A 24837-nucleotide genomic window follows, 5' to 3' on the forward strand; every position below is an offset into this window, starting at 1 on the left:
TCATGATAAAAAGACAAAACAAAACACTCAACAAACTACTGATACTGATGATATACTGAGATGGCCTCATACTGATAAAGGCCAGCTATGGAAAACCCACAGTTAACATCATATTTACTGGTGAAAGACAAGATGCTTTCCCCTAATGTCAGGAACAAGACAAGGGTGTCTGGTCTTGCCGCTTCTATTCAACTGTATTGGAGGTTCTAGTCAGGGCAGCTAAGCAAGAAAAATAAATATAAGGCATCCAGACTGAAAAGAAAGAAATGAAACTATCTCTATTCACAGACAACATCATCCTGTATGTAGAAAATCCTAAGAAATCACAAACTATTACAACTAGTAAATGAGTTCAGCAAAGTTGCAGGATACGAGATCAATATACAAAAAATCAGTCATATTTCTATACACTTGCAATGAACAATCCAAAAATGAAATTAAGAAAACAATTCCATTTATAATAGCACCAAAAACAATGAAATATTTAGGAATTAATTTAATAAAAGAAACGCAAGACTTGTACATTGAAAACTAGAAAACATCTTTGAAAGACATTAAAGACCTAAATAAATGGAAAGACTCGATTTTCAAGGACTGGAAGACTTAACATTGTTAAGATGGCAATATTCCCCAAAGCGATCCACAGATCTCATACAATCCCATCAAAATCCCAGCAGGCATTTTTGCATAAATTGACAACCTGATTTAAAAATAAACAAAATGTGAGATATATCCCTACAATGGAATATTCAGCAATAAAAAGGAATGAAGTACTAATACACAGTACAAGAATGAATCTTGAAAACAATATGCTAAATGAAACAAGCCAGACACAAAAGGTCACGTATGACTCCATTTATATGAAATGTACAAAAATACACAAATCTATAGAGGCAGAAAGATGAGTGGTTGCCTAGATCTGGAAGGGATGAAGGGGATGAGGGAGGTTACACCTAAAAGGGATAGGGTATCTTTGGGGAATAATGAAAATGTCCTAAAATTGATTGTAGTGAAGTTTGCAAACTCTGCAAATAAACTACCAGCCATTAAATTGCACACTTTAGATGGGTGAATTGCAGAGTACATGAGTTACATCTCAATAAAGCTGTTAGATAAAAGACACAGAACCAGTCTGAGTCTCCTTCTACCCAACCCTCCCCCCCTTTTTTGACCACTAAAAAAGGATACAGTGTTATCTTTTAAGAGGAAGAAATAGAACACTGAGCCCTTTGGTTATCTTCTTTCTTTAAGCACTACTTTTAACCTCAATTTCCAGAGTTCCCAGTTGAATACAAACCTCTGTAACTTTCTGTGCCTCTGAAGCAACTCTTTGCACTGTTGTAAAACAAATGTTGAATTCCTGAATGATGGAAGGATACAAACTGTTGAAGTCCAGAAGCAAAATGAACTTATCATAAAAACCTGCAAGAAAAAAGCCCCATGTTACAAAAAGTCCTTTAAAAAAGTAGATCTGGCAAAATGCCATATTAGAAGTAATATATTATGAAGCGATATACTATCCAGAGTAGTGAGGTACACAAAAGGAAAAAAGGAGTCAACTACCACTTTGTAAAAATGACTTAGAGTGAAAAGTCAGGTCACAAAAGAAGAGATCCTGCCTCGCCTTGAAACCCAAGCAGTCGCCAAAGTATGCCATTATTGTAGGCAAACAGCTTCCCATATCAATTAGACAAGTGCCATATCCATTTCCAAAAAATACTGTTAAATTTTCCTTCAAGAAAGCATTCCTTCCCACCTACCCTCCACACCCCCACTCCCCAAATGTTTCATGAGCTACACCAGTAAGTGGTTATACATTCTTTTACAATCACACCTTCAGGGAATAAAACAGGCAGCCCATTTACCTGTACACAAACTGCTAAGATCAGACATGAGATGTACACATAAATGTCAGCAGTGGAACGATCCACCCTTTTCACTTGCAAAGGGTGAACAGAAAGCTACTATAATTCTCTAGGACATTTACAAAGTGTTATCTTCACCTTGAGAAGAAACTGAATAAAAATAAATGTCCACAATTAAGACAATAATAACAACAGCAAGCATATATTGACAGCTTACTCTGTGTCTGGTACTATTATTCCTTAAATCTCTGTGTGGTATTTTTCTTGTCGTCATTTTAAAGAAAAGGAAACTGAGGATTACAGAGGCTAAAACAGGCAGCCCAAGAGCACATAGCCAGAATTCAAGGCCAGATCGATCTAACACCAAAGGACAAGTGATCTGTTTCATTACAACTCACAATAAAATCACTTTTGTCAAAAATGTCTTCTACTCAGAGTTCAAGCTACTTGATAAAACTGACATTCATTCCCGCACAACAACGTGAATACAGTTAACAACACTACTCAACTACACTTAAAAATGGTTAAGATGGTTTAAAAAATTGTTTTCAATCTTTTCTAGCTGTTTACCACAAAACATCTTCTTTGCCATTCATGATTACAGGAAACAATTATTCTCTTGTTAAAGTTCAATTTGGTAGTTACTGCCTGTACTTTAACTTTGCTGTCCAATTGCACTGGCCCTCGCACGCGGGGCAGAGGCGGAGTCCAAGAGTAGATGATGGGAGGAGACAGAGGCGCTCCTACCACAGGACAAATAGGTTGGCAAACTGCACGGAGCAAATCTTCCAACCTACCCCCTTTTTGTACCACTCATGAGCTAAGAATAGTGTTTATATCTTTAAATGGTCGAAAAAAGTTTTAAAAGACTACTTCAATGATATGTGAAAATTATACAAAATTTAAATTTCTAGGTCCATAAATAAAGCTTTCTTGGAATACAGCAAAAAAACCCACAAAAGATTCACATTAATTCCATGTTAGACTGGCAAACAAGATTTTCGCATGAACATGAGAAAATAAGGTCATTATGAAACCTATTTGCTAACCTACAAAACACAACTCAGTCCTTCTAGTTTCTCAAGCCTGGCTCTGCATTAAGTTCCTTAGCATCAGGGGCAAACCGAGCCGCTACGTTGCCTTACCAACTTTGGGGTCCAATACCAAGCCTCCGGAATAAGCTGCCTTCTTACGTCCTTTTTTGTATTTACTGGTATCTCCATCAATGTCTTCATCTTCATCTCCCTAATATCAAATGGAAAGATAACTTCACCAGCCAGCAACTAATAGACCAATTTAGAAAGTTTATGATCCCCCTCCCACCTTTCCAACTGCAGTACACAGTTCTATTGAACATTCTATCTAACATTACTTTTAGTTAGTGGTCCTACCTCTGAGGAAAGACAGTTATTGTAATATTTTCATGAATCCTAATGAATGCCAAGCATGGTAGTTACCGAAACAAACACTGTATCTGAGTTGATAAGTATGCAAATTCTACTTTAAAATATTTTTGAATTCACAGAACTTCACATTTTAAAATCAATGGACAGGGCTTCCCTGGTGGTGAAGTGGTTAAGAATGGAATCCGCCTGCCAATGCAGGGGACACGGGTTCAAACCCTGGTCCAGGAAGATCCCACATGCCGCAGAGCAGCTAAGCCCGTGTACCACAACTACTGGGCCTGCGCTCTAGAGCCCGCGAGCCACAAGTACTGAAGCCCACGCACCACAACTACTGAAGCTTGCACACCTAGAGCCCGTGCTCTGCAATAATAGAAGCCACCGCAATGAGAAGCCCATGCACCACAATGAAGAGTAGCCCCTGCTCACCGCAACTAGAGAAAGCCCGTGCGCAGCGACAAAGACCCAACGCAGCCAATAATAAACAAATAAATAAATTTTTAAAAATAAATAAATAAAATCAATGGACACTAAAAATTCAACTATTCATATTATGTAAAATTTGAGATTCTGAGAGTCCTCTTAAGTTCATTACTCTAACATTCATGATGTAAAAACACAAAATATTTTATATAGATATTATCATTATTCTCATTATTAATATGGACACCTTAAAATAAGTACATTCATATAGTGAAAATTCTTTCCCAACTAGGTTATTAATAGCCAACATTCAACACCTCAGCAGACGTCAAACTCCTATAAGTTAATACTTCCTTTACTAACTTTGATAATGTGCATAAAACAGGCAAATATAAGAACCTGAGTCATTTTAACATTAAACTCCCATTCTGAATCAATTACTATCAGTGCTGATAAAACAGTAGCTAAGTTTTACTTCCAATGTGGAGGCCACTTCAGAAACCTGATTGTAGTGACCTTAATCCTACTACAATATAAAAATGAAACAATGCAACACAAAAATGAAGGCTTATGGGTTCAAGGATATAAATGGTTCAACTTGCATCTAAGTTTGGGTAGGGCTAACAAGGCAAAACACTTTCCAGGTATGGTCACCCATCAGAGAGGCCTAATGCCTCCCTCAAATAATTTCATATTTCACAAATAATTTTTATCTGTATAGAGAAACGTAAAGAAGAAATGACCACACAGAAACAACAGAACAAATGTGACACAGTTTCTAGAGTATACAGGGAATTAATTATTTGGGGAGCAGATACTATCACAGCAAAAAAACCAAAAAACAAATAACAGCTATCTAGATAATAAAAAGGGGGGGATAAGAAAAAGCAAAACACTGTACAATTTTGGACCCACCGGTTTTTGCTGAGGCTTTCTGAAAATCTGCTTGTCAGGCACAATATAGTTGTTTTCATAAAATGCATGAAGCAACAAGAACTCATTACGCTCGGATCGTCCACCCATCAGTGTCCTAGACTATTAAATAGAATTTTTTTTAAAAAAAACTTGAGTTCAAAAGCAGAATAAACAAAAGCAACTTCGAGTTAGCAGATTTAATCATAGCACCTCCTTCAAAAATCACTCATCATAACAAGGGCTGCTTTATAAAAAAAGGTGCTAAATTATTTCTAGCAGTTTCTTTAAGCATTATGGTTAAAAGGAGACAAAGAGCTTAAAATACTGACAACTTGGACTATTTCTTTACTCCCAAATGGACCATTCCACAAATCAGACACATCCAGATGTCAGAGATGGTCCTTATGTTCGTCCAAATTTCAACATACTGCACCTGGCTTTCCTCCCCTTCTCCCAAGCAGTTCTTCATTTTACAAAAGAAGCCCAGCTTTCAGAATACAAGTTACTTATTTTATAAGCATGCATTTAGACTCATTATCATATAACTACCCCCAGAAAACACTGGATCCAACAGGAAATGGTTTTTCCCCCTTTCTATGTTAAATTTACCATAACGTTCCCAGCGATGTTAGTGATCTGCAATGCTAATGGAAGAACATTTAGCTCACACATGATCTGCAAAATGAACCTGGCATCTTTCCAGGTGTGTTCCAACAGGTACAACAGATGAGAAGAGTCACTGTACAGAAAAGAAAGAATGAAACAGAATCAAGTAATCAAAAGAAACAATGATTATAATCATAACTTCATAAACTATCACAAAAAATTTTTGGTATAAGTTAACTTCAGAGCAATGGCACCTCAGCTTTGGAAACAATTTAAAATAAGGTCAGTATGAAATTAGGAATTCATTCATACCATTAGTCTCAATCAATGCCCTTCTCTAAAACACACAAAAAATCCTACAAAGGTACAATCTGAAAACTCCCTAAATTCTTTCATCCATCCATCCATTAAATACGTATTGCATACCCACTCCGCGCCAGGCGTTGTTCTAGATGCTGGCTGTGACCAAAACAGACAAAAATTCCTGTCCTCATGGGGGAGACAAAATATAAATTAAAAATTTGGTATGTGATATGTTATATAACACTAAGCGTTAAGAAGAAAAACTAAGAAGCAAAGGGAATATTACGTGTCAGGAGCAGAGGCAAATTTTAGTTAGGGAACTGAGAAAGAGTTCACTGAGAATAAAAACCTGCAGGAGGTGAGAGAGCAATCCTTGTGGATGGGTTATCTCTGAGAGAAGAACATTCCAGGAGACAGAACAGCACATTCAAAGGCCCTGAGCTGAGCATAAATCTGGCAGTTCTAGTACCAAGAAGGAGACCAATGGCTGCAACAGAGAGAATGATGGAGAAGAGTAGAAGATAAGGACAGCGCTAACGGCAGAGAGACCCACTGTAGAGGACCTTGTAAACTGAAATAAGTACTTTGGTTTTTACTCTGCATGAAACAGAAAGTCACTAGGAGATTGTAAGCAGAGTGCCATATCTAACTGTAGCACGGTGACTCTGGTTCCTGGGTGGAGAACAGACAGCAAGGAGTCAAGGGCAAAAGCAAGGAGACCAGTGAGGAGGCTAATATAAGAAAGACCCAGTGACCCAGGAGAAAGAGGTTGGTGGCTTGGACCAGGGTGGGTGCAACGGAGGGGAAAAGAAGTGGTCAGATAGAGACATATTTTGAAGATGGAGCTGACAGGACTTCCCGATGCATGGAACATAAGATGTCAAAGAGAGGAATCACAGACGCCTCAGAGGTTCTGGGCTGAGGATGACTTTGGAGGTTTCCAACGATACTGGAAAAATAAGAGGAACCTAGAGGAGAAGGTCAGAAGCTCAGTTTTGGAACAAGCTGAGTTGGAGGTTCATGTCAGACATTTAAGTAGAACAGGCAGGTGGAGACATGAGTCTGGAATTCAGGGAAGAGAGGTCTAAGCTGAAGATATGCTGGCGGGAGGCGCCAGCACCCATGTGGTATTGAAATTTCTGCGACTCAACGAGATCACCCAGGGAGGGAGCGCAGTCAGAAAGAAAAGCAGTCTGAGGACTTGGGAGGAACAGGCAGACTAGAACGAGGAATGGCCAGAGGGGTAGGAGAAATTTTAAGAAATAATCAAGCACAAAGTTTCTGTTACGCAAAACGAGTAAGTTCTGGAAATCTAACATACAGCAATGTGGCTACAGTTAACAATACTGTATCGTATACTTGAAACCTCCTAAGAGGAGTAAACCTAAGTGTCCTCACCACATACACACACACACACACACACACACACAAAAAAAAAAAAAAAAAAAAAAAAAAAGAAGAAGAAAAAAATAGTGATCGTGTGAGGTGATGAATAAGTTAATTAGCTTGATTGTGAGGATTATTTCACAATGTATATCAAACATCAAGTTGTACCTTAAATAAAATACAATTTTTATTTGTCAATTTGACCTCAACAAGGCTGGAAAAAAGAAATAATCAGCAATATCTCCAAATAATTGAATGACTTCTCAGATTTTATATTTCCAAAATATTTGCATTAATTTCTGAATTAATGAATTAAGGGCAGAAACCTAAATATCACATCAATTTCCAAACTGCTCTCGGGAAGCATCAAGATGGTGTTAAATGAGGGAAATATTACGATAAAATTAGAATAATTCAAAAAGCAAAATAATTCAAATTACTCAAGTAACGGACATGGGGATGCTGACATGAAGACCATTTTCCCCTTCATAACACCACAGGCTCCTGTCCCTCCAGCCTAAGGATGATTCTGGTGTCTTGCTGTTGTTAATTTCAAGACAGACAAATTCTGAAGCATCCAGTATCATACCTGTACATATTTCGTACATTTTCCATTGGGATTACAACCCTTTCAGTCTTCAGAATCTGTTGAACAAGTTCAGACAAATGGTAGCTTTTACAACGAATCAATTCCTTTGCTGAAATTTCCACATCACAGATCATTCGGCCACAGGTAGCATTTCTTTCACCAAATCCACTCCTGCCCTACAAGGGGAGGACAAAAAGTAAATCCCATGGAAGAACGGACACTGAGAACATTTCATTCTAACTTGCTTTGAGGCTAGCCCCAAAATTACAACGATGAAACTCTCATTCTTCCATTCACGCATTCATTCAGCCATCAATCAGATACTTTTGAACACTGACTACGTATCTGACACTGTTCCAGGCACTCAGACTATAGGGATATAGCGGTGAGCAAAACCGAAAAGATTCCTGATCTCAACTGAAATATACAATAAATAAAAAAGAAATTATATAGTTTTAGGAGGTCATTGAGTACATGGAAAAGAGAAAATAGAACAGGGTGAGGGGAACAAGGAATTTGGGGGGACTGCATCTTAAATAGGGTGATCGCGTAGACCTCACTGAGAAGATTCCATATAAAGAACCCTGAAGGGGGTAAGGAGTTAGCAAAGCAAGTGTTTGGAGGAAGTGTTAATAACAACTCTGTCACCATAAAGATATGAATAGGAAAAGAAGCAAGAGCACTGGCCCCCAACTCCAAACTGTAGCAGCAGAATCCTCTGGAGAGCATTATAACGGTACAGAGTCCTAAGTTCTCTGATGAGGCAGCGTGCCGTTTTACTGACAGGCTTTAACTAGAATAAGATTTCAAGCGCTGAGCACTGTCAGGTTTAGGAAATGAAGGTGCTTCATCCAAAACCACCTCAACCTCCCTTCAGCGAAGGAAGCAGGTAGTCACACGGGGCCTGGGTTCAAAATTTTAGTTCTTCCCTTTACGAGCTCTACGATCTTGAACAAGTTCTGCCACCCCTGCGAGAACGTGCAATAAACCTGGAGCTGCTGTGAGAGAGAACGAACACAGAAGGCATGCTGCCCGTTGTCTTCTTACATACTCAGTGTCTGCTCCCCTCCCCCAACCCCCGTTCCTCCTTCCTATCTCCTTAACAAGAAGCCGCGACTCTGCTCTTAGGGATGCCCAAATGGAGCTAACAAACGTGTGCTGCCTCTAGATTCTAAGAGCTGATTTTTCAAACTGCCAGTGGTTTTTACCAGTAAAGTGCTGAATTCAAAGGAAAAGGTGTTTAGTGCCAAAGTTAAAATGTCCTATCATAAGGCGACAGATTCCTAGCTACTTCATAGAAAGAAGCCAAGTAGAGAAGTTAAGATTTTGAAAATTACTATTACCCCAAGCTTCGGCATGTTGGATCGCTTCAGCCGACCTATCTTGGACCAGTAAGGAACTTTGCACACATTAATTCTCTGCAGTAGCACTTCCAGTTCAAACCCATAAATATTATGACCCTAGTCAGAAAAAGAAGGCAGCCAATAACATTATAAGAAACGCAAATTAGAGGATTTCTCTTCATATGCATAGAATTTCTTTGCCCTTTCTTTTTCTGGTCTCTAATTGAAGGCATCATGAGCTTACCTCCGATTGGGGTCCTTTCTTCTTCAGGAATTTATTCATCAGCAGCATTCATTAGCCTTGACATTAACAAGGCTGCTAAGCAGATTGCTGGAATAAACTTTATTTTCTCCTAATTGATGCAAGGTTCATATGATGTCTTTTAATTTGCAACTCATGCTTCACAGTCTCATGCAAATTTTAATGTCCCATACTTTTCAGGTGATCAGTAAAAGCTGTATTCAAACAATTTCATCGTACTTCCTTAAAAACCAAGAACCCAGCTATGTTGCGTGACAGTTTACAAAGACTTCTTAGAAAACAGAGGAAGTGCATCTAGCTTCTTCCTAAAGAACTGAGTTCAAACACTACTGATTTAGACTCTTAATCAATGTGCAACTAAATAAACATATACTATCACTCCATACTTCAAATACGAAATTTGCTAAAAACATGGAAACAAAACTATCCCGAGTAAAAAAATCTCAAAAATATTACCAAAATTTCCATGTCTGTAATGATAATTCCCATCATGAGAATTGTTTGATTCTAGTAAAGTTAAACTAGATGAAGTTTAAAATAAATTAATAAACAGATTTACTTGTCACTAATTTTAATTTAAAATATATACCACTATATATTTATGGCAAGTTTGTCTATTAAACTAAGAGACCCAAAGGACATGAGGAAGTCTCATTTCCAAATTATCATGCCTGGGATTAGGGACTCAAACCCATGTCAGGATTCTCTCTTATTTCAGTTTGGATTTCTCACAAAGTCTTGGCTCTTATAACCCTAGAGCAGGCCAGCTACCCTAGACTCCCAGATATCTCCTTGGGGTCCAAGAGAGAGACTACTGAGATTGGGTGAAGGCCTGGTGCTGAGCCAGAGCACCACAGGAGGGCACTGTGGACAGAATCGCCCCAGCACTTGCAAGATGGCTCCTGAAATACCATAAGGGAAGCGGGTGCAGAGACACTGGTAACCACCTACAGGCTCTTACTACTTTGGCTACACCATCTTCCAGAGAGGTGTCCAAGAGCAAAATCAAACACAGAAATGTACGGCAAACATTTTTCACAAGGCTTCAATGTAACCAAATTACCGATATTACACTTAAAATATAGGCATTTATATGCTACTTCCCTCCAAAAAACCCCAAAGCACAAAATAATTTGATTGGTCCATTAACCCAGAAAAAAGACAAAAGGAAGAACACCTTGATAGGAGTCTACAAACTAAGGAAGGCTGGAGGAAACACAAAACAAAATGTTGTTTTAGGACTCTTAGGAACTGTGGCAAAGACAACTCAATGAATTATTACCTCTTACTATTTAGTAGGAGCATATTCAGTCATCAAGAGAAAAAAAGACTCCTAGCCACGAGCTCTCAAAGGAATATGTCAGAGATCCACTGAGCTCATTAAATTAAAATACTTACACTTTGGGGATACAAACCAAACCAAGGAAATTCACTCCTGTGACATTATACTGCTGGGCCACTAAGCCAAAATTTTGGAGCTATTAACAGTTGACATGAGTTGTCTTACTTCTGGGCTGCTCTCTAACTGTAAATAACAGGAGTATCCTAAACTTCAACAGTAATTCATGAGTTGCTTTTCTATTAGAGGGGGAAAAAAGTATCTTGTAGTAGGTTGGGGTTTTTTTCTCCTTTCTGTTAGGAGAAAGTATAGCAATTCCCACCAGTCCACAGGGTTATTTCAGTCTGAAAAGATTCGCCACTGCTCAAAAAGTACCAATCAAGTCACACTGAAAAGAACTATGGGATGAAGAGCTTCCCCACAACACGGTCAAACATCTACTCACCACGATGATATCAGGATCAATTTTGTGAATTTTTGCAAGGAAAAAACCTAGCAGTGTTCTTTCTGTTGCAGCAACCTCCACCTTCACATTCTGTTAGATAAAAACATACCAGTCACTTACCTTTACTCTCAACTACTATACCTTGGCTCCTTGCTCAAGCAGGATAAGATTTCTTAGGATTAAAAGAAACCATCCATTTCAAAATTATATGCAGCAATGAAATTCCTGAATCTAGATTTCACAGTAATAGTTGCACAAAATCTCTGAGGAGCTCATTCAAGTAATAAGCATGTGAATGAAGCAAAATTTTAAGCGCTGAGCACTATCGAGTGCAGCAATGTCCTTCCACAGGGACACGCTTCTGTATCTGGACACGTTTTATAGCATCTGAATCAGAGTACCTATCAAAAACATTACTTACTTTCCTATATAATCCCTGGTAGACTTTGCTGTTTATGTATTTACCACATAATGAGATCCCAAGGACTGTATAAACTAATCCCAAATAGTGGTGTAAAAACCCATAAATAAGAAACTAGACTAACAACAAACATACATGTAAGAATTAAGTTTAGTGTCTTAAATAAAACCTATCTACACATAAAAGGCTTCCACTTGGATTACTCAATATAAGTCAGGTATTCAAAAGATCCACTCTAATTAAGACTCTTAAAATGAAGTTGATGGCTATGTTTTCTACAGCTAGCTCAGGTTTAAAAAATGTCAGTTTGACTCTAATGGAATTTTCCAAGGTCATTTTACTTACTAATTCAGGGCACTTTACAAATAATAGCCTGATCCAATAGTACCCCCAGACTACTGGACTTCTCAAACCAATTTAAAGTAAGTGGAACCTGATAAGCTTGCTAACTTTTAATTTTGGCAAGTGAAGACATTAAAAAAATTTAAAAAACCTACACATTTACCAACCCAGGCATTTCATAAAACAAAAAACATACTCTCCAAAAATAAAATTCTTCATATTGAATACATTTACTTTTATGAAAAACTCACATTATACTACTCCCCCTCCCATTTTTATTAAGGACTCGTGAAAACTTCTTCATGGAGTTTACTGGGAGTTTAGAGATCACTGATCAATTATAGCCAGCCCACATCAACCTTCCCAATATATGTCACCTTTAATATCCACAGCATTCTCAACTTCTCTTGACTTCCTTCAAGTTAGCGGGGTGGGGGTAGGGTGGGCTTTACCCAACACTTTCCCAAAATAGTAATCATGTGATCATGCAATTTTGGAAAAGCTTCCAATTAAGTTATATGAAGGAGGGTTTGAGACCACCCATCTATTAATAGTATCGAACCCCATTATTTGCAGGAGATGAAACATTTAAACATTGTAAAATAACGTTTCTAGTTTTAAACTTCTAATACATTTTTAATGGGGTAATGCCATAGTCCAACCTAACAAGAATAGATCTAATAAATTAACATATAAAATAACATATTTCTACTAATCCACAGCATTCTCCTTTTCTCTTTTTAAACAAATACATATTTCATATTTAAAAGGAATAAACAGTGAGTTCTTTACCTTTTCCTTAATGCCTTCTTTAAAATCATATGGAAAAATACAATCCTTTGGTTTAGACACAACTGAAAAAAGGAAGAAAATAAAGATTCCAACACCCATCTTAGTCCAATTTCAAGTACACATACATTGCAAGCTTCTGAATGGAAACCATCTTAAATATAAATAAATTCCCCTTGATCTCTAAATAGTTGCCAAAACAAACTACATATCCTAAAATTCATATGGAACCACAAAATACCCTGAATAGCCAGGGCAATCTTGAAAAAGAAGAACAAAGCAGGAGACATCACACTCCCTGATTTCAAACTACATTACAAAGCTACAGTAATCAAAACAGCATGATGTTGGCATAAAAATAGACATAGAGAGCCCAGAAATAAACCCATACATAACATGGTTGATTAATTTTTGACAAAGGAACCAAGAATATACAATGGAGAAAGGAAAGTCTCTCCAAAAAATGATGTTGGGAAAACTGGACAACCACACACAAAAGAATAAAACTGGACTACTATCTTACACCATACACAAAAAACTAACTCAAAATGGATTAAAAACTTGAACATACTGGTGCCACAGTGATTAAAAATATGCCTGCCAATGCAGGGGACACGGGTTCGAACACTGGTCCAGGAAGATCTCACATGCCGCGGAGCAACTAAGCCCATGTGCCACAACTACTGAGCCTGTGCTCTAGAGTCCGTGAGCCACAACAACTGAGCCCACGTGCCACAACTACTGAAGCCCACACGCCTAGAGCCCGTGCTCCGCAACAAGAGAAGCCACTGCAACGAGAAGTCCAAGCAATGCAACAAAGAGTAGCCCCCGCTCACCGCAACTAGAGAAAGCCTGCACGCAGCAACAAAGACCCAACATAGCCAACGACAAATAAATAAATCAAAATAAATTTATTAAAAAAAAACCTGAACATAAGATCAGAAACCATAAAACTCCTAGAAGAGGGACTTCCCAGTGGTCCAGTGGTTAAGACTCCGTGTTCTCAATGCAGGGCGCATGGGTCCAATCCCTAGTCAGGAACTAAGATCCTGCATGCCATATGGCATGCCCCTCGCCCCCCCAAAAAAAGAAAAAAAAAGAAAAAAGAAAAACAACTCATAGAAGAAGACATAGGCAGTAATCTCCTTGACATCAGTCTTGGCAATGACTTTTTGGATTTGACGCCAAAACCAAAGGCCTCAAAAGCAAAAATAAACAAGTGGGACTATACCAAAGTATAAAGTTCTGCACAGCAAAAGAAACCATCAACAAAATGAAAAGGCAACCTACTGAATGGGAGAAAATATTTGTAAATCATATATCTGATAAAGCATTAATATCCAACATACATATATTTTAAAAATTCATACAATATAAACAAATAACCTGATTAAAAAATGGACAGAGGAGCTGAATGTACATTTTTCTAAAGACATACAGAAGGCCACCAGGTATAGGAAAGGGTACTGAACATCACAAATCATCAGAGAAATGCAAAAGCACAATGAGATATTACCCACACCTGCTAGAATGGTTATTATCAAAAAGAGGAGATAAAAAGTGTTGGTTGGAGAGGATGGAGAGAAAAGGGAAACCTTGAGCACAGTTGGTGAGAATGTAAACTGGTACAGTCATGGAACAGTCATGTCATGGAATTTCCTCAAAAACTTAAAAATAGAACCATGTAATCCAGCAATTCCACTTCTGGGTATTTATCAGAAGAAAATGAAAACAGTAACTCGCCATTTGCGATAACAGAGATGGATCTAGAGGGCATTATGCTAAGAGAAATAAGGCAGAGAAAGACAAACACACTGTGATCTCACTTACATGTGGAATAAAAAAACAGAAAAGAAAATGAAAAAAATGAGCTCACAGATACAGAGAACAGACGGTGATTGCGGGGGCGGGGCAAGAAATGGATGAAGGGGTACAAACTTCTAGTTATAAAATAAATAAGCCTTGGGTATGTAATGTACAGCATGGTGACTACAGTTAATAACCCTGTATTGCATATTTGAAAGTTGCTAAGAGAGAAAATCTTAAAACTTCTCATCACAAGAAAAGAAAAGTTTGTAACTATGGTGATGGATGTTAACTAGACTTATTGTGGTGATCATTTTGCTACATATACAAATATGGCATCGTTATGTTGTATACCTGAAAGTCATACAATGTTACATGTCAATTATCGCTCAATTTTTTAAAAGTTTAGAAGATTAAATCTAAAAAAAAAAACGAATACCCAAGTACAGAGCCCTAAGTCCCTACAATTGTTAAAATTGCTTTGATGAAACATTTGCTATCCATCTAAGTCAGAATGGAAGATATTTAATTTAAGTCTTTCCCAAAGGAAATGCCCACCATCACCAAAACCTCAACCAGCATACAATGGAGGAACTCAGTCCAAACTTCTCAAAGTTAGGATAGTAAAGATAACCAGGGCTTCCCCCACTACACTCTCAACTCCTTGTCATTCACAACAGCTGTTCATACAGTGACATACTCAGAGGACGTAACTGTTGAAATGAGCTTATGACTCTCTCTTCCACATATTTTCCAAACTATTCTCAACATCACTCTGTTCTGTGTATTCAACCCAACTTAAAGGGTAAAACTTCACAAAAATAACACATCACCCTCCCTTCTCTGCTTGCTTCCCTTGTCCCACTTTCCTAGTATCCAAGAAACCTTACAGGAGATGCTGCCCCAGTTAATCTCTGGTTCTGGGCTGGAAAAGAACCCGGGAAGCATAACACATCAACAGTGTTGTGCCCTTATTTTATTTTTTTTACAAAAAAAATGATTATTTAACTGGCCAAGTTCTCCACACGCACCTGCGGTGGAGACTGCCTCATGGCACGCAGAATTCTGTGGAATAGTTTCACCCACGGAATTGTATGCATAGCACAACACAACTCCAGCATGATATTACCATAACTCCTCCCCAATAGGTAAACATTTATTTATTCCTTGGCATCTTGCCTCATCACACAGAAAACTTTGGCCAGGCTTCTATAACAGGTTTTTAGGGTGACATCATGAAAAGAAAATAGTTACAGCATAATTTTGACCCAGAAAAAAAAACCTACTCTACCACAATAGAGTAACCACTGGAACAGAGGAAAAGATATCAAACTGCCTCCCAACTTCTGCTCCTAGAAAAAAATTAAACAGCTGAATAGGAGCAACCAGTCCAATAAAACTTAGGGTCCACAACTGACCAAAAAAAAACTTCTTTAGCAAGTAAAAACAAAAATAAACAAATGGGGCCTACTCAAACCTAAAAGCTTTTGCACAGCAAAGGAAACCATAAACAAGACCAAAAGACAACCCTCAGAATGGGAGAAAACAGTTGCAAATGAAGCAACTGACAAAGGATTAACCTCCAAAATTTACAAGCAGCTCATGCAGCTCAAAAGCAAAAAATCAAACACCCCACTCCAAAAATGGGCAGAAGACCTAAATAGACATCTCTCCAAAGAAGATATACAGATTGCCAACAAACACATGAAAAGATGCTCAACATCACTAATCATCAGAGAAATGCAAATTAAAACTACAATGAGGTATCACCTCACACCAGTCAGAATGGCCATCAAAAAGTCTACAAACAATAAATGCTGGAGAGGGTGTGGAGAAAAGGGAACCCTCCTACACTGTTGGTGGGAATGTGAATTGGTGCAGCCACTATGGAGAACAGTATGGAGGTTCCTTAAAAATCTAAAAACAGAACTACCATATGACCCAGCAATCCCACTCCTGGACCTATATCCAGAAAAGACGAAAACTCTAATTCGAAAAGATACACATATCCCAATGTTCACAGCACCGTTTTACGATAGCCAAGACACAGAAACAACCCAAGGGCCCATTGATAGACAACTGGTTTAAGAAGATGTGGTGTGTGTGTGTATACACACACACACACAAATGGAATGTTACTCAGCCATAAAAAGGAATGAAATTATTGCCATTTGCAGCAACATGAATGGACCTAGAGAATATCATACTAAGTGAAATAAGTTAGAGAAAGACAAGTATTATATGCTACCACTTATATGTGGAATCTACAAAATAACACAAATGAGTCTATATACAAAACAGAAACAGACTCACAGATACAGAAAACAGATTTATGGTTACCAAAGGGGACGGGCAGTGGTGGGGGGTATGATAAATTAGGAGGATTGGATTAACAGATACAAACTACTATACATGAAACAGATTAGCAATAAGGACCTACGGTAGAGCACACGGAACTAGAGTCAATATCCTATAATAACCTATAGTGGAAAAGAATCTGAAAAGAATAGATATATATTATATATAACCGAATACTTGACTGTACACCTGAAACTATCACAGTATTGTAAATCAACTACACTTCAATTAAAAAAAACCTTTAACAACATGCACTAAGTATCTTAAAAACATTTTTTTAAGTCACTGATCCAACAGCTGGAGAAACAACAAGAAAAATAATAATTAAGCCATTAATAAAGCAGCTAAAAACATACATACCACAGAAGTGTGAGTGAAAGGGAGGCTGTGGGGGCGCTTTATCTAGTGCGAAGCTGTGATGCACCAATGCTGCCACAGCAATAATCTGCCAAGAAAGGAGGAGAAAATCACTTATCAGGCACCTACTATGCAGTGTGCATTCTCACCACAACCACCGAGAATAGAAAAAGGTAGATTTTAATCTGTAAGAATACTTTTTATTACTTTTTATTACGGAAGTATTTAAACAAATGAAAAACAGAATAATGAAATCAACTCTCAGACACCGATCACCCAGCTTCAATCATCAACTCATCAACAGCCCTGCCCCACGTTATTTTGAAGCAAAACGCATACCTATCACTTTATCCAGAAATATGTCAGCAGGTATTCCTAACCAAGGTTTCTCAACCTCGGCGCTATGGACATTTTAGGCCGAATAATTCTTTGCTGTGGGGCTGCCCTGTGCATTGTGGGACGTTTAGCAGCATCCCTGGCTGCCAACAGCACCGCTACCCACTCCCCAGTCTCTAAGTTGTGACACCAAAAATGTCTCCAGACATGGCCAAAAACCCCTTGAGGGTTAAAATCTCACCAAATTGAGAGCCATTACTTTAAAAGATGAGCAGTTTTTAAAATGCAGTACAATCATCTCCGCTAATTCAATTAACAGTGTTTCCTTAAAATCATTAAATATCCAGGCAGGATTCAAATTCTCATGTTTTCCCAACTACCTCAATTTTATTTACCAAATAAGTCCACACTTTGCAACTGGTTGATATGTTAAAGTACAACTCCTCCCCATCTATTATTTCTTGCAATTTATTTGTTGAAGAAACTGGGTGGTTTTGCCCCGCAGAGTGCCCCCCCCCCCAGTATAGACTCTGCTGCTTGTATCCCAATGTCATTTAACATGTTCCTCTGTTTCTGTACTGCCTGTATATTCATATGTAGATCTGAAGGCTTGATAAAAATCAGATGTTTTGGCAAGAATTCTTTGGAGGTGCTACTGATCACTGGTTATCACATCGGGTCTGGTTACCTCTACTCTAGTGATACTAGCAGCCTCTGAAAATCACTGCCTAGATCCATTATCTCATTAGAGATTGCAAAGTGGTCACATTCAATTGTTCCTTTATTTTATTTATTTATTAGCTGGAAAGCTTCTATGAAAACAAACCTCCCCTCATCGATTATTTGGTTACCTGAGATACAATATATGTTCAAAAAAGTCAAGATAAATGCTTGACTCAATCTCTTTATTTACCAGTTTTCAAAATAATGAGTTAATTCCCTAGCTTTCTTCACAGGTGAGCAATGCGGTGCTGTGTTTACAGTATCATTATGAAGTCGTATGTTTCAATCTGCTGCAGTTATACTTATACATGCTCAAACTGTCCCATCTTTGGTATAGGAAACTCTTCAAGGTTACTCTTGAATCCTTCTGACATATCTTCAGTAGATTTTAATATCGTCCTTGCTTTCTAGTATAACAAGAAGTTCCAGGCTTATCCTGGACATTTCCTGCCCCAAATCAGCTATTTCTTCACAAAACCCTATTTCCTTTCTGGGGAAATGGTATTTAGAAACCTCACTCTGGGTGCTAGAAGGATATTTTTTAACTAATTAAATTTTCCCCAAACACTTAACTATTAAATATCTACTATATCAACTATTATTAAAAGATCAAATCACATACAAAAAAAGGTTGCCAAAAGGCTGTTAAAAAAGATCCCCATCGGGCTTCCCTGGTAGCGCAGTGGTTGAGAGTCTGCCTGCCGATGCAGGGGACACGGGTTCGTGCCCCGGTCCGGGAAGATCCCACGTGCCGCGGAGCGACTGGGCCCGTGAGCCATGGCCGCTGAGCCTGCGTGTCCGGAGCCTGTGCTCCGCAGCGGGAGAGGCCACAACAGTGAGAGGCCTGCATACCGCCAAAGGAAAAAAAATAAAAATAGATTCCCATCAATGTCAAAGGATTTAGAAGCAAACACAAAGAAGCTCCCATCGACCAAAGAGAGACAATTTAAGCAGCAAAAATAACAAGAATAATTAATGAATGCAATAGATTGAAATATACTAAGTATATATATAAAGCCCATGAGTTTATAATGTAGTCCATAAATGAGGAAGCAAAAATAAATAACAAGAAAAATAAACAAATCATGTGTCAACAGTACACGTAATGTAGGTCCCCAACTTCCTACTCAGAAAACTGGCAGCAAAAGAAAAAGAAGTACACATTTATCTCTTCTTCCCTATATAAAGTATTGCAGCATAGCCAAATAGTACTGGTTAATGAGGAAAAGTTAATTTTATAGAAAAATTTAACTAATTATCATTCTAATATTTCACATGCTCAACTAATAAACATGGAAAGGACAATGGAATTAATTAGAAGACCATTTTACAACTCCTAATGAAATATCTAATTTAGGCAAAAATTAGATCAGTGGTTCTCAACCGGGAACAATTTTGCCCGCAGTCCCCAGGGGACATTTAGAGATGTCTGCAGGCATTTCTGGTTGTCAGAACTAACTAGGTGGTAGGGGTGATATTTGGCATTGGGTGGAGGCCAGGGATACTGCTAAACATCGCACAACGCACAGGACACCTCTCACAACAAGTTCATTCGGCCCAAACATCAGTACTGCCAAGGTTAAAAAACTTGAACCTACTAATCAATCATAGCCCCACTAATAGTGGTTTAACCAGACATTACGTGCCTACTGATACGACCCAATATGAAATACACTGTACCACCCACACAGTATTTTGGCACAAAAAAGTTAAACCTGAAACTAATCAATTCGGCAGTGCTAATGAGCAGGGGTGGATACTTTTTTCTGTAAAGGGCCAAAAAGTAAATATTTTAGCCTTTCAGGTCACAGAGTCTCTGTCATGACTACTAACTTTGCTGCCATGGTACAAAGGCAGCTGTAGGTAATATGTGAACGAACAGACACGCTGTCTTCCAGTGAACTTTATTTACAGAAACAGGTGATGGGCTAGATTTGCCTGCAGGCCACAGTTTGCCAACCCCTGGTATACAGGAAGAAATCCAATAAGACAAGGAAGCAAACAAATACAGAAAATGGGTCATTCTTCGAGACCACTAACAGTGATTCCTCAATAAGTCAATGTCACTGAAAAAGCTGGAGGGGGTGGGAGGGAGCTGCTCACATTTAAAAGAGATTCAAGAAACAAAAATTAAACTCCGTCTGTGGATCTTGTATAAATCCTGACTCAAATCAACTGTTAAAAGACATTGCTGAGAAATAGAGTCATGTGACTATGGACTAGGTATTTTAGCTGGTATCAAGGAATCACTGTTAATAGGGTTGATAATGGTATTCTATAAGAAAGTGTGCATGTTTTGAGAGATGCAAACCAAAGTATACAGGGGTAAAATGACACAATGTCTGAGATTAGCTTCAAAATACTTCAGGAGGAAAAAAAAGAAGGGGGGTGATAAACAAGTGTGACAAAATCTTGCTAAATGGTGAATATGAGTGATGGGTATATAGGAGTTCACTATATTATTCTATGTCCATTTGAAGTTCTCCAAAATAAAAAAATTTTAAAAACAAAAAGTCCAGCAATTTAAGTCTTTTAAAAAAAAAAACAACCTCCAACACCAGACAAATTCAATGCATTCTTCAAAATGGAGTTTGGGAGTGAATTAGTATTCTTTCCCTTCCAAAAAGCTGTACAAGTGCAAGAAGTATCGCACCTCTGGCATAGGTACAAAATCTGTCCTATTTCTTTACCTCATTTTCATGTGTCTTTGCATTCTGCATTGTCTTCATGCTCAAAGACATGACCACAAGTGGAGGAGGACCAACATCCTTAATTACGTTCACCAGGTCCGCTTTCAAGGCCACTGCCTCAACTTTACACCAACTGATTGGCTGATTCAAGAGCTCTGAAAAAGAAGTGAAACAACAGTTCAATAGCTATTTGCTGACAAAGAAAAGTTACTATAATTAAGACATCTGTGATTAACTGAGATGGTCTTCAATCCTGCCTTCTACTAAGAATGTCTTATTATAACATCTAACTAAAAATAAACCACGTTATTGGATTGTATGCAAATCTTCGTATGTGTATACATATATTCATTTTCCTGGGAAAAAAGTCCACAGCTTTCATCTGACTTTCCAAAAAATCCAAGACCCAAAATAGGTTTGTAAAAGCCACGGCACTGCCTTAAAGGAATCAAAGAAAAACAACAGTTTTAAGAGATTCGTGAAGACAATACAGAGTATCACAAATGCAAGTATTGAAAAACATCAGGTAAGAGACCACACATGCACTATCCACACCGGGCAGTGATGTTTTGCTCCTTCAGAAGTCAGTAGCTCACTAGGTAGAACAGCTGAGACACGTCAGCCAGGTCGGAAGTCCACACTGACAGCAACACAATGAAGGATGCACCCAAATGCCCAAGCAGGCTAGCTAAAGCCTCCCTCCCACTAAAATGCTAAGCACGGTGAAAAAGTGATTTCAAACATACTTCCGATACTCACTCAAGGAAAACCTTAAAGAAACAAACATTAAAAAGGAAGTGGTCACACTGAAAATGAGTCCAATTCTTTAACTTCTAGAAACCGCATCTAACAGCAATTTACTTAGCGTTCTGAAAGTAAATTTTCCCTTACGTGGATTTTTTACTTCAAGCCAACAAGGTCCTTTGATCTTTCTGTTCATCAAGAACAGTTCCAAGCTGGATGTGTTGGTCCCAAATACATGAGAAAAAGTTTCTCCTTTCAAATCCTGAGGAAGCTGTGGCATTTCAGCCTGAAAAACGCAAAGATGGAAAAAAAAAAAATCTTTTTTTGTTTAAAATTATTACTTCACATTTTCCAAAGTCTATATTTGAAATAAACAAAAGTCTCTCTATGAACCACCAGAAGAAACCCCTTTGGTATATATGAAATGTAATTTGCCACAAATGAAATCCATAACAATTCACAGTAGGAAACAAAAACAATTCACAATGACAAAATAATGCATCTTGATGACACCCATTAGAAGAAAAATGGGCCAAGAAGCTCCCGCAAAAGAGGATTTCTATCCAGAGCTGTACATGCCTTACTGATAAAGAAGAGCCAAATAAGTACAACTCCATTAGAAGAATGAAAGCGAGAGAGCGGGACGTTCAGCTTGCGAGCGGGAACCTCTTAGTCGCGCACGGAGAAAGAACGATTTAAAAATGAGTGATGTTGAGAAGGGCAAGAAGATTTTTGTTCAGAAGTGTGCCCAGTGCCATACTGTGGAAAAGGGAGGCAAGCACAAGACTGGACCAAATCTCCATGGTCTGTTTGGGTGAAAGACAGCCCAGACTTTCAGATTCTCTTACACAGATGCCAACAAGAACAAAGGCATCACCTGGGGAGAGGAGACGCTGATGGGAGTATTTGGAGAATCCCAAGAAGTACATCCCTGGAACAAAAATGTTCTTCGCTAGCATTAAGAAGGGAGAAAGGGCAGGCTTGATAGCTTATCTCAAAAAAGCTACTAATGCGTAATCGTTGGCCACTGCCTTATTTATTATGAAACAAATGTCTCATGACTTTTTATGTGTACCATATTTAAATTGATCTCATACACTAGAATGGCTGAGGTAATATTTCTGTCCTGATTTAAATAGGATTGCCTTGTGGCTAAATGAATAGTCAGCTTTTTGAATTTTGACAGTGATTCTGGTTCAAAAAGTACTATCACTGTTTTCCCCTTCTAAAGACATGATTAAACTTGAATAAGGAATGTTAAACTTTTCAGCGATACAGTGAATGCCTTCTCAAACCCTATAGGAGATTGGTTTTATATTTAGATTTCTATAGCTGGTTATATTAATATATTTAAATACTGAGAAGCTCCCTTAACTGTCTCATAGACCAGCAAGATTCACCTGTGTTTCAAGTTGTGTTCGTTTGCCTGTTAAGGCAAGGGCTGAAAATATACTGACAACATCCACTTTATCTTTTTGGTCTTAACTATGCCAATTCAATTAAAATTCTCCACCTAAAATACTGCGTTTTACTTAACGAAAGGAATTTTAGTGTGGTTTATGTATAGCATCAAATAAAGAATATTTAGTACTTCTCACATTTTATAGATGATCTTTAAGATCAGATGCTTTTAAAATTCACTGTGACAAGATATGTTAGGAAACTTGCTTGTAAATTCTCTACAAAGTCAGACTAAGTTATAATTCAGGATTGTCTTTTAAACAGGTATTCAGAAACACACCTGTAGAACTGCTGTAGATGTGTGATGGATAATGGTGCTTTTGCCAACTCAGAAGGGTTATGGTAGAGGAGTTTTATCATTAGCACAAATTTGTAAATAATCTGATCATAAGGCTTGAGAATTAAAAACAAAGTCACAGATCAAAATCAATAAATAAATAAAAGCAAGGGAGTAGGACTCATTCAAAATGCTTCCATGGAGAAAATTTGGGGGGGGAGACAGTGTTTTATTTTTCTTTTCGTAAGAAATATTCGTGTTCTCAAGTTCTATATATATTGCCATGTGTGCTCTGATGAATACAGCCTAAACAAACCGATAATAAATTCAGTAATTTTCTTACGTTATCTGAGCAAAAAATGATACTGGTTATCATCTTCCTGTTGATGCTGGAAACAGTTGCTGCTTACAGAGCAATTTAAGACCAGGAATAATTAGTAGTGCATCAGTTGAATGCTACATACATTCCTCAGATTAGAAATCCACAGCTAAAATTATCAAGTCATAAGCAATGTATTTCATCACAACTTTATTAATAATTTACACATGGCATGCAAGAAATGTTATTTCAAATTCATTTCTAAATAAAAGTTCTGACAATTACAAAAAAAAAATGCTTCCATGGTACTTTTCATCACCACTGTCAGAGATATTTCTTAAGTTTCCCTTTCCCAACATCATGAGATCAAAACACTGGAACGGAGAGGTAAAGAGAGGTTAAGGTCCAGTTAATTAACATCCCGCAGCAGTGACCTTGTCCGTCACAGGAGCAAGACCAGCACTACAGTGACGCTACTGACGCTCTTCTCTCACCTTTCCACCGCTCAGAGGGACACTTCAACAGACTAATGATGTCCAACTCCATCTCGTGGCATTCATTCCACTTGACAAACAGTTGTGCAATTTCAATTTATTTATGTAAAGATGCATACTTGAAAGCAGAGAAAGGCAGTATAACCTATAGTCTACATATTTAAATTCATTTAATTCTTTTTAATTATTCATGACTATAAGTTCACTTCAATGAACTGTAAGCTTGAAGAGCCCTGCCAATACTCCTAATTGAAAGCCAACTGAAATTTCAAAAATAGGAGAATGCCATTTTCAAGCAAAATCCATTCATTTTCTTTGTTTGACTTACCGAGTATCTAACTTCCAAGTACTCCGATTTCTCTGGAACATCAGGTATCTCAAAAGCATAGCTCTTTTCCACTGCCTGGGTAAGTTGGTATTTAAAAATCATTAAGATAAAAAAACTTTTCACAGATTACATTGACAAGCATTACATACACAACGCATGTCTCTGTATTTAATCATTATGGAACACAAAGGTAAATAAAGCCAAAAAAGCACCTTTTCCCCCCTCTCAACTGGGACTAAAATAGCCAGTGACAAAATGTTAAAAAGACTTCTTTTGGACACTAGAGAACTTAGAAGTATTTGCATTCAAGAGAGGTAATAAAACATTAAAAATGTTTACAATGTCAATGCACTAAATTATTTGCGACTCTTTGATACTAAGCAACTCCATCTTGCTATAAAAATTAATAATAAACATTATAATCATAGCTCACATGTACTGAGTGCTTGCTATGTACCAAGGATTGTTGTAATCACTAATCTCAATTAATTGACTTAACCCTTCCAACAACTC

General features: G+C 37.8%; 1 protein-coding gene, 1 non-coding gene and 1 pseudogene across 3 annotated transcripts in view; 1 reads left to right on the forward strand and 2 right to left on the reverse strand.

Annotated features, from left to right (window-relative positions):
- The window catches only part of POLA1 (DNA polymerase alpha 1, catalytic subunit), a 294285-nt gene that overhangs the window by 241982 nt on the left and 27466 nt on the right, over positions 1-24837 (reverse strand). For both annotated transcript variants that reach the window (XM_059050625.2, XM_067022985.1), the window contains exons 13-24: positions 24325-24399; positions 21593-21731; positions 20702-20856; positions 16956-17040; positions 12435-12496; positions 10880-10969; positions 8834-8950; positions 7491-7666; positions 5216-5345; positions 4607-4726; positions 3011-3110; positions 1298-1422 (exon numbers count right to left, since the gene is read on the reverse strand). In XM_059050625.2, the coding sequence (XP_058906608.1) occupies positions 1298-1422; positions 3011-3110; positions 4607-4726; positions 5216-5345; positions 7491-7666; positions 8834-8950; positions 10880-10969; positions 12435-12496; positions 16956-17040; positions 20702-20856; positions 21593-21731; positions 24325-24399 (1374 nt within the window). The remainder of the gene's footprint in view (positions 1-1297; positions 1423-3010; positions 3111-4606; positions 4727-5215; positions 5346-7490; positions 7667-8833; positions 8951-10879; positions 10970-12434; positions 12497-16955; positions 17041-20701; positions 20857-21592; positions 21732-24324; positions 24400-24837) is intronic.
- LOC131749073 (small Cajal body-specific RNA 24) lies at positions 1907-2036 on the reverse strand. Its single transcript, XR_009333185.1, has one exon. It is a non-coding gene; the product is annotated as a small Cajal body-specific RNA 24 (non-coding RNA).
- Positions 22125-22462, forward strand: LOC131748523 (cytochrome c-like; annotated as a pseudogene).

The sequence above is a fragment of the Kogia breviceps genome, chromosome X (assembly GCF_026419965.1).
Source record: "Kogia breviceps isolate mKogBre1 chromosome X, mKogBre1 haplotype 1, whole genome shotgun sequence".
Classification (NCBI taxonomy): Eukaryota; Metazoa; Chordata; class Mammalia; order Artiodactyla; family Physeteridae; genus Kogia; species Kogia breviceps.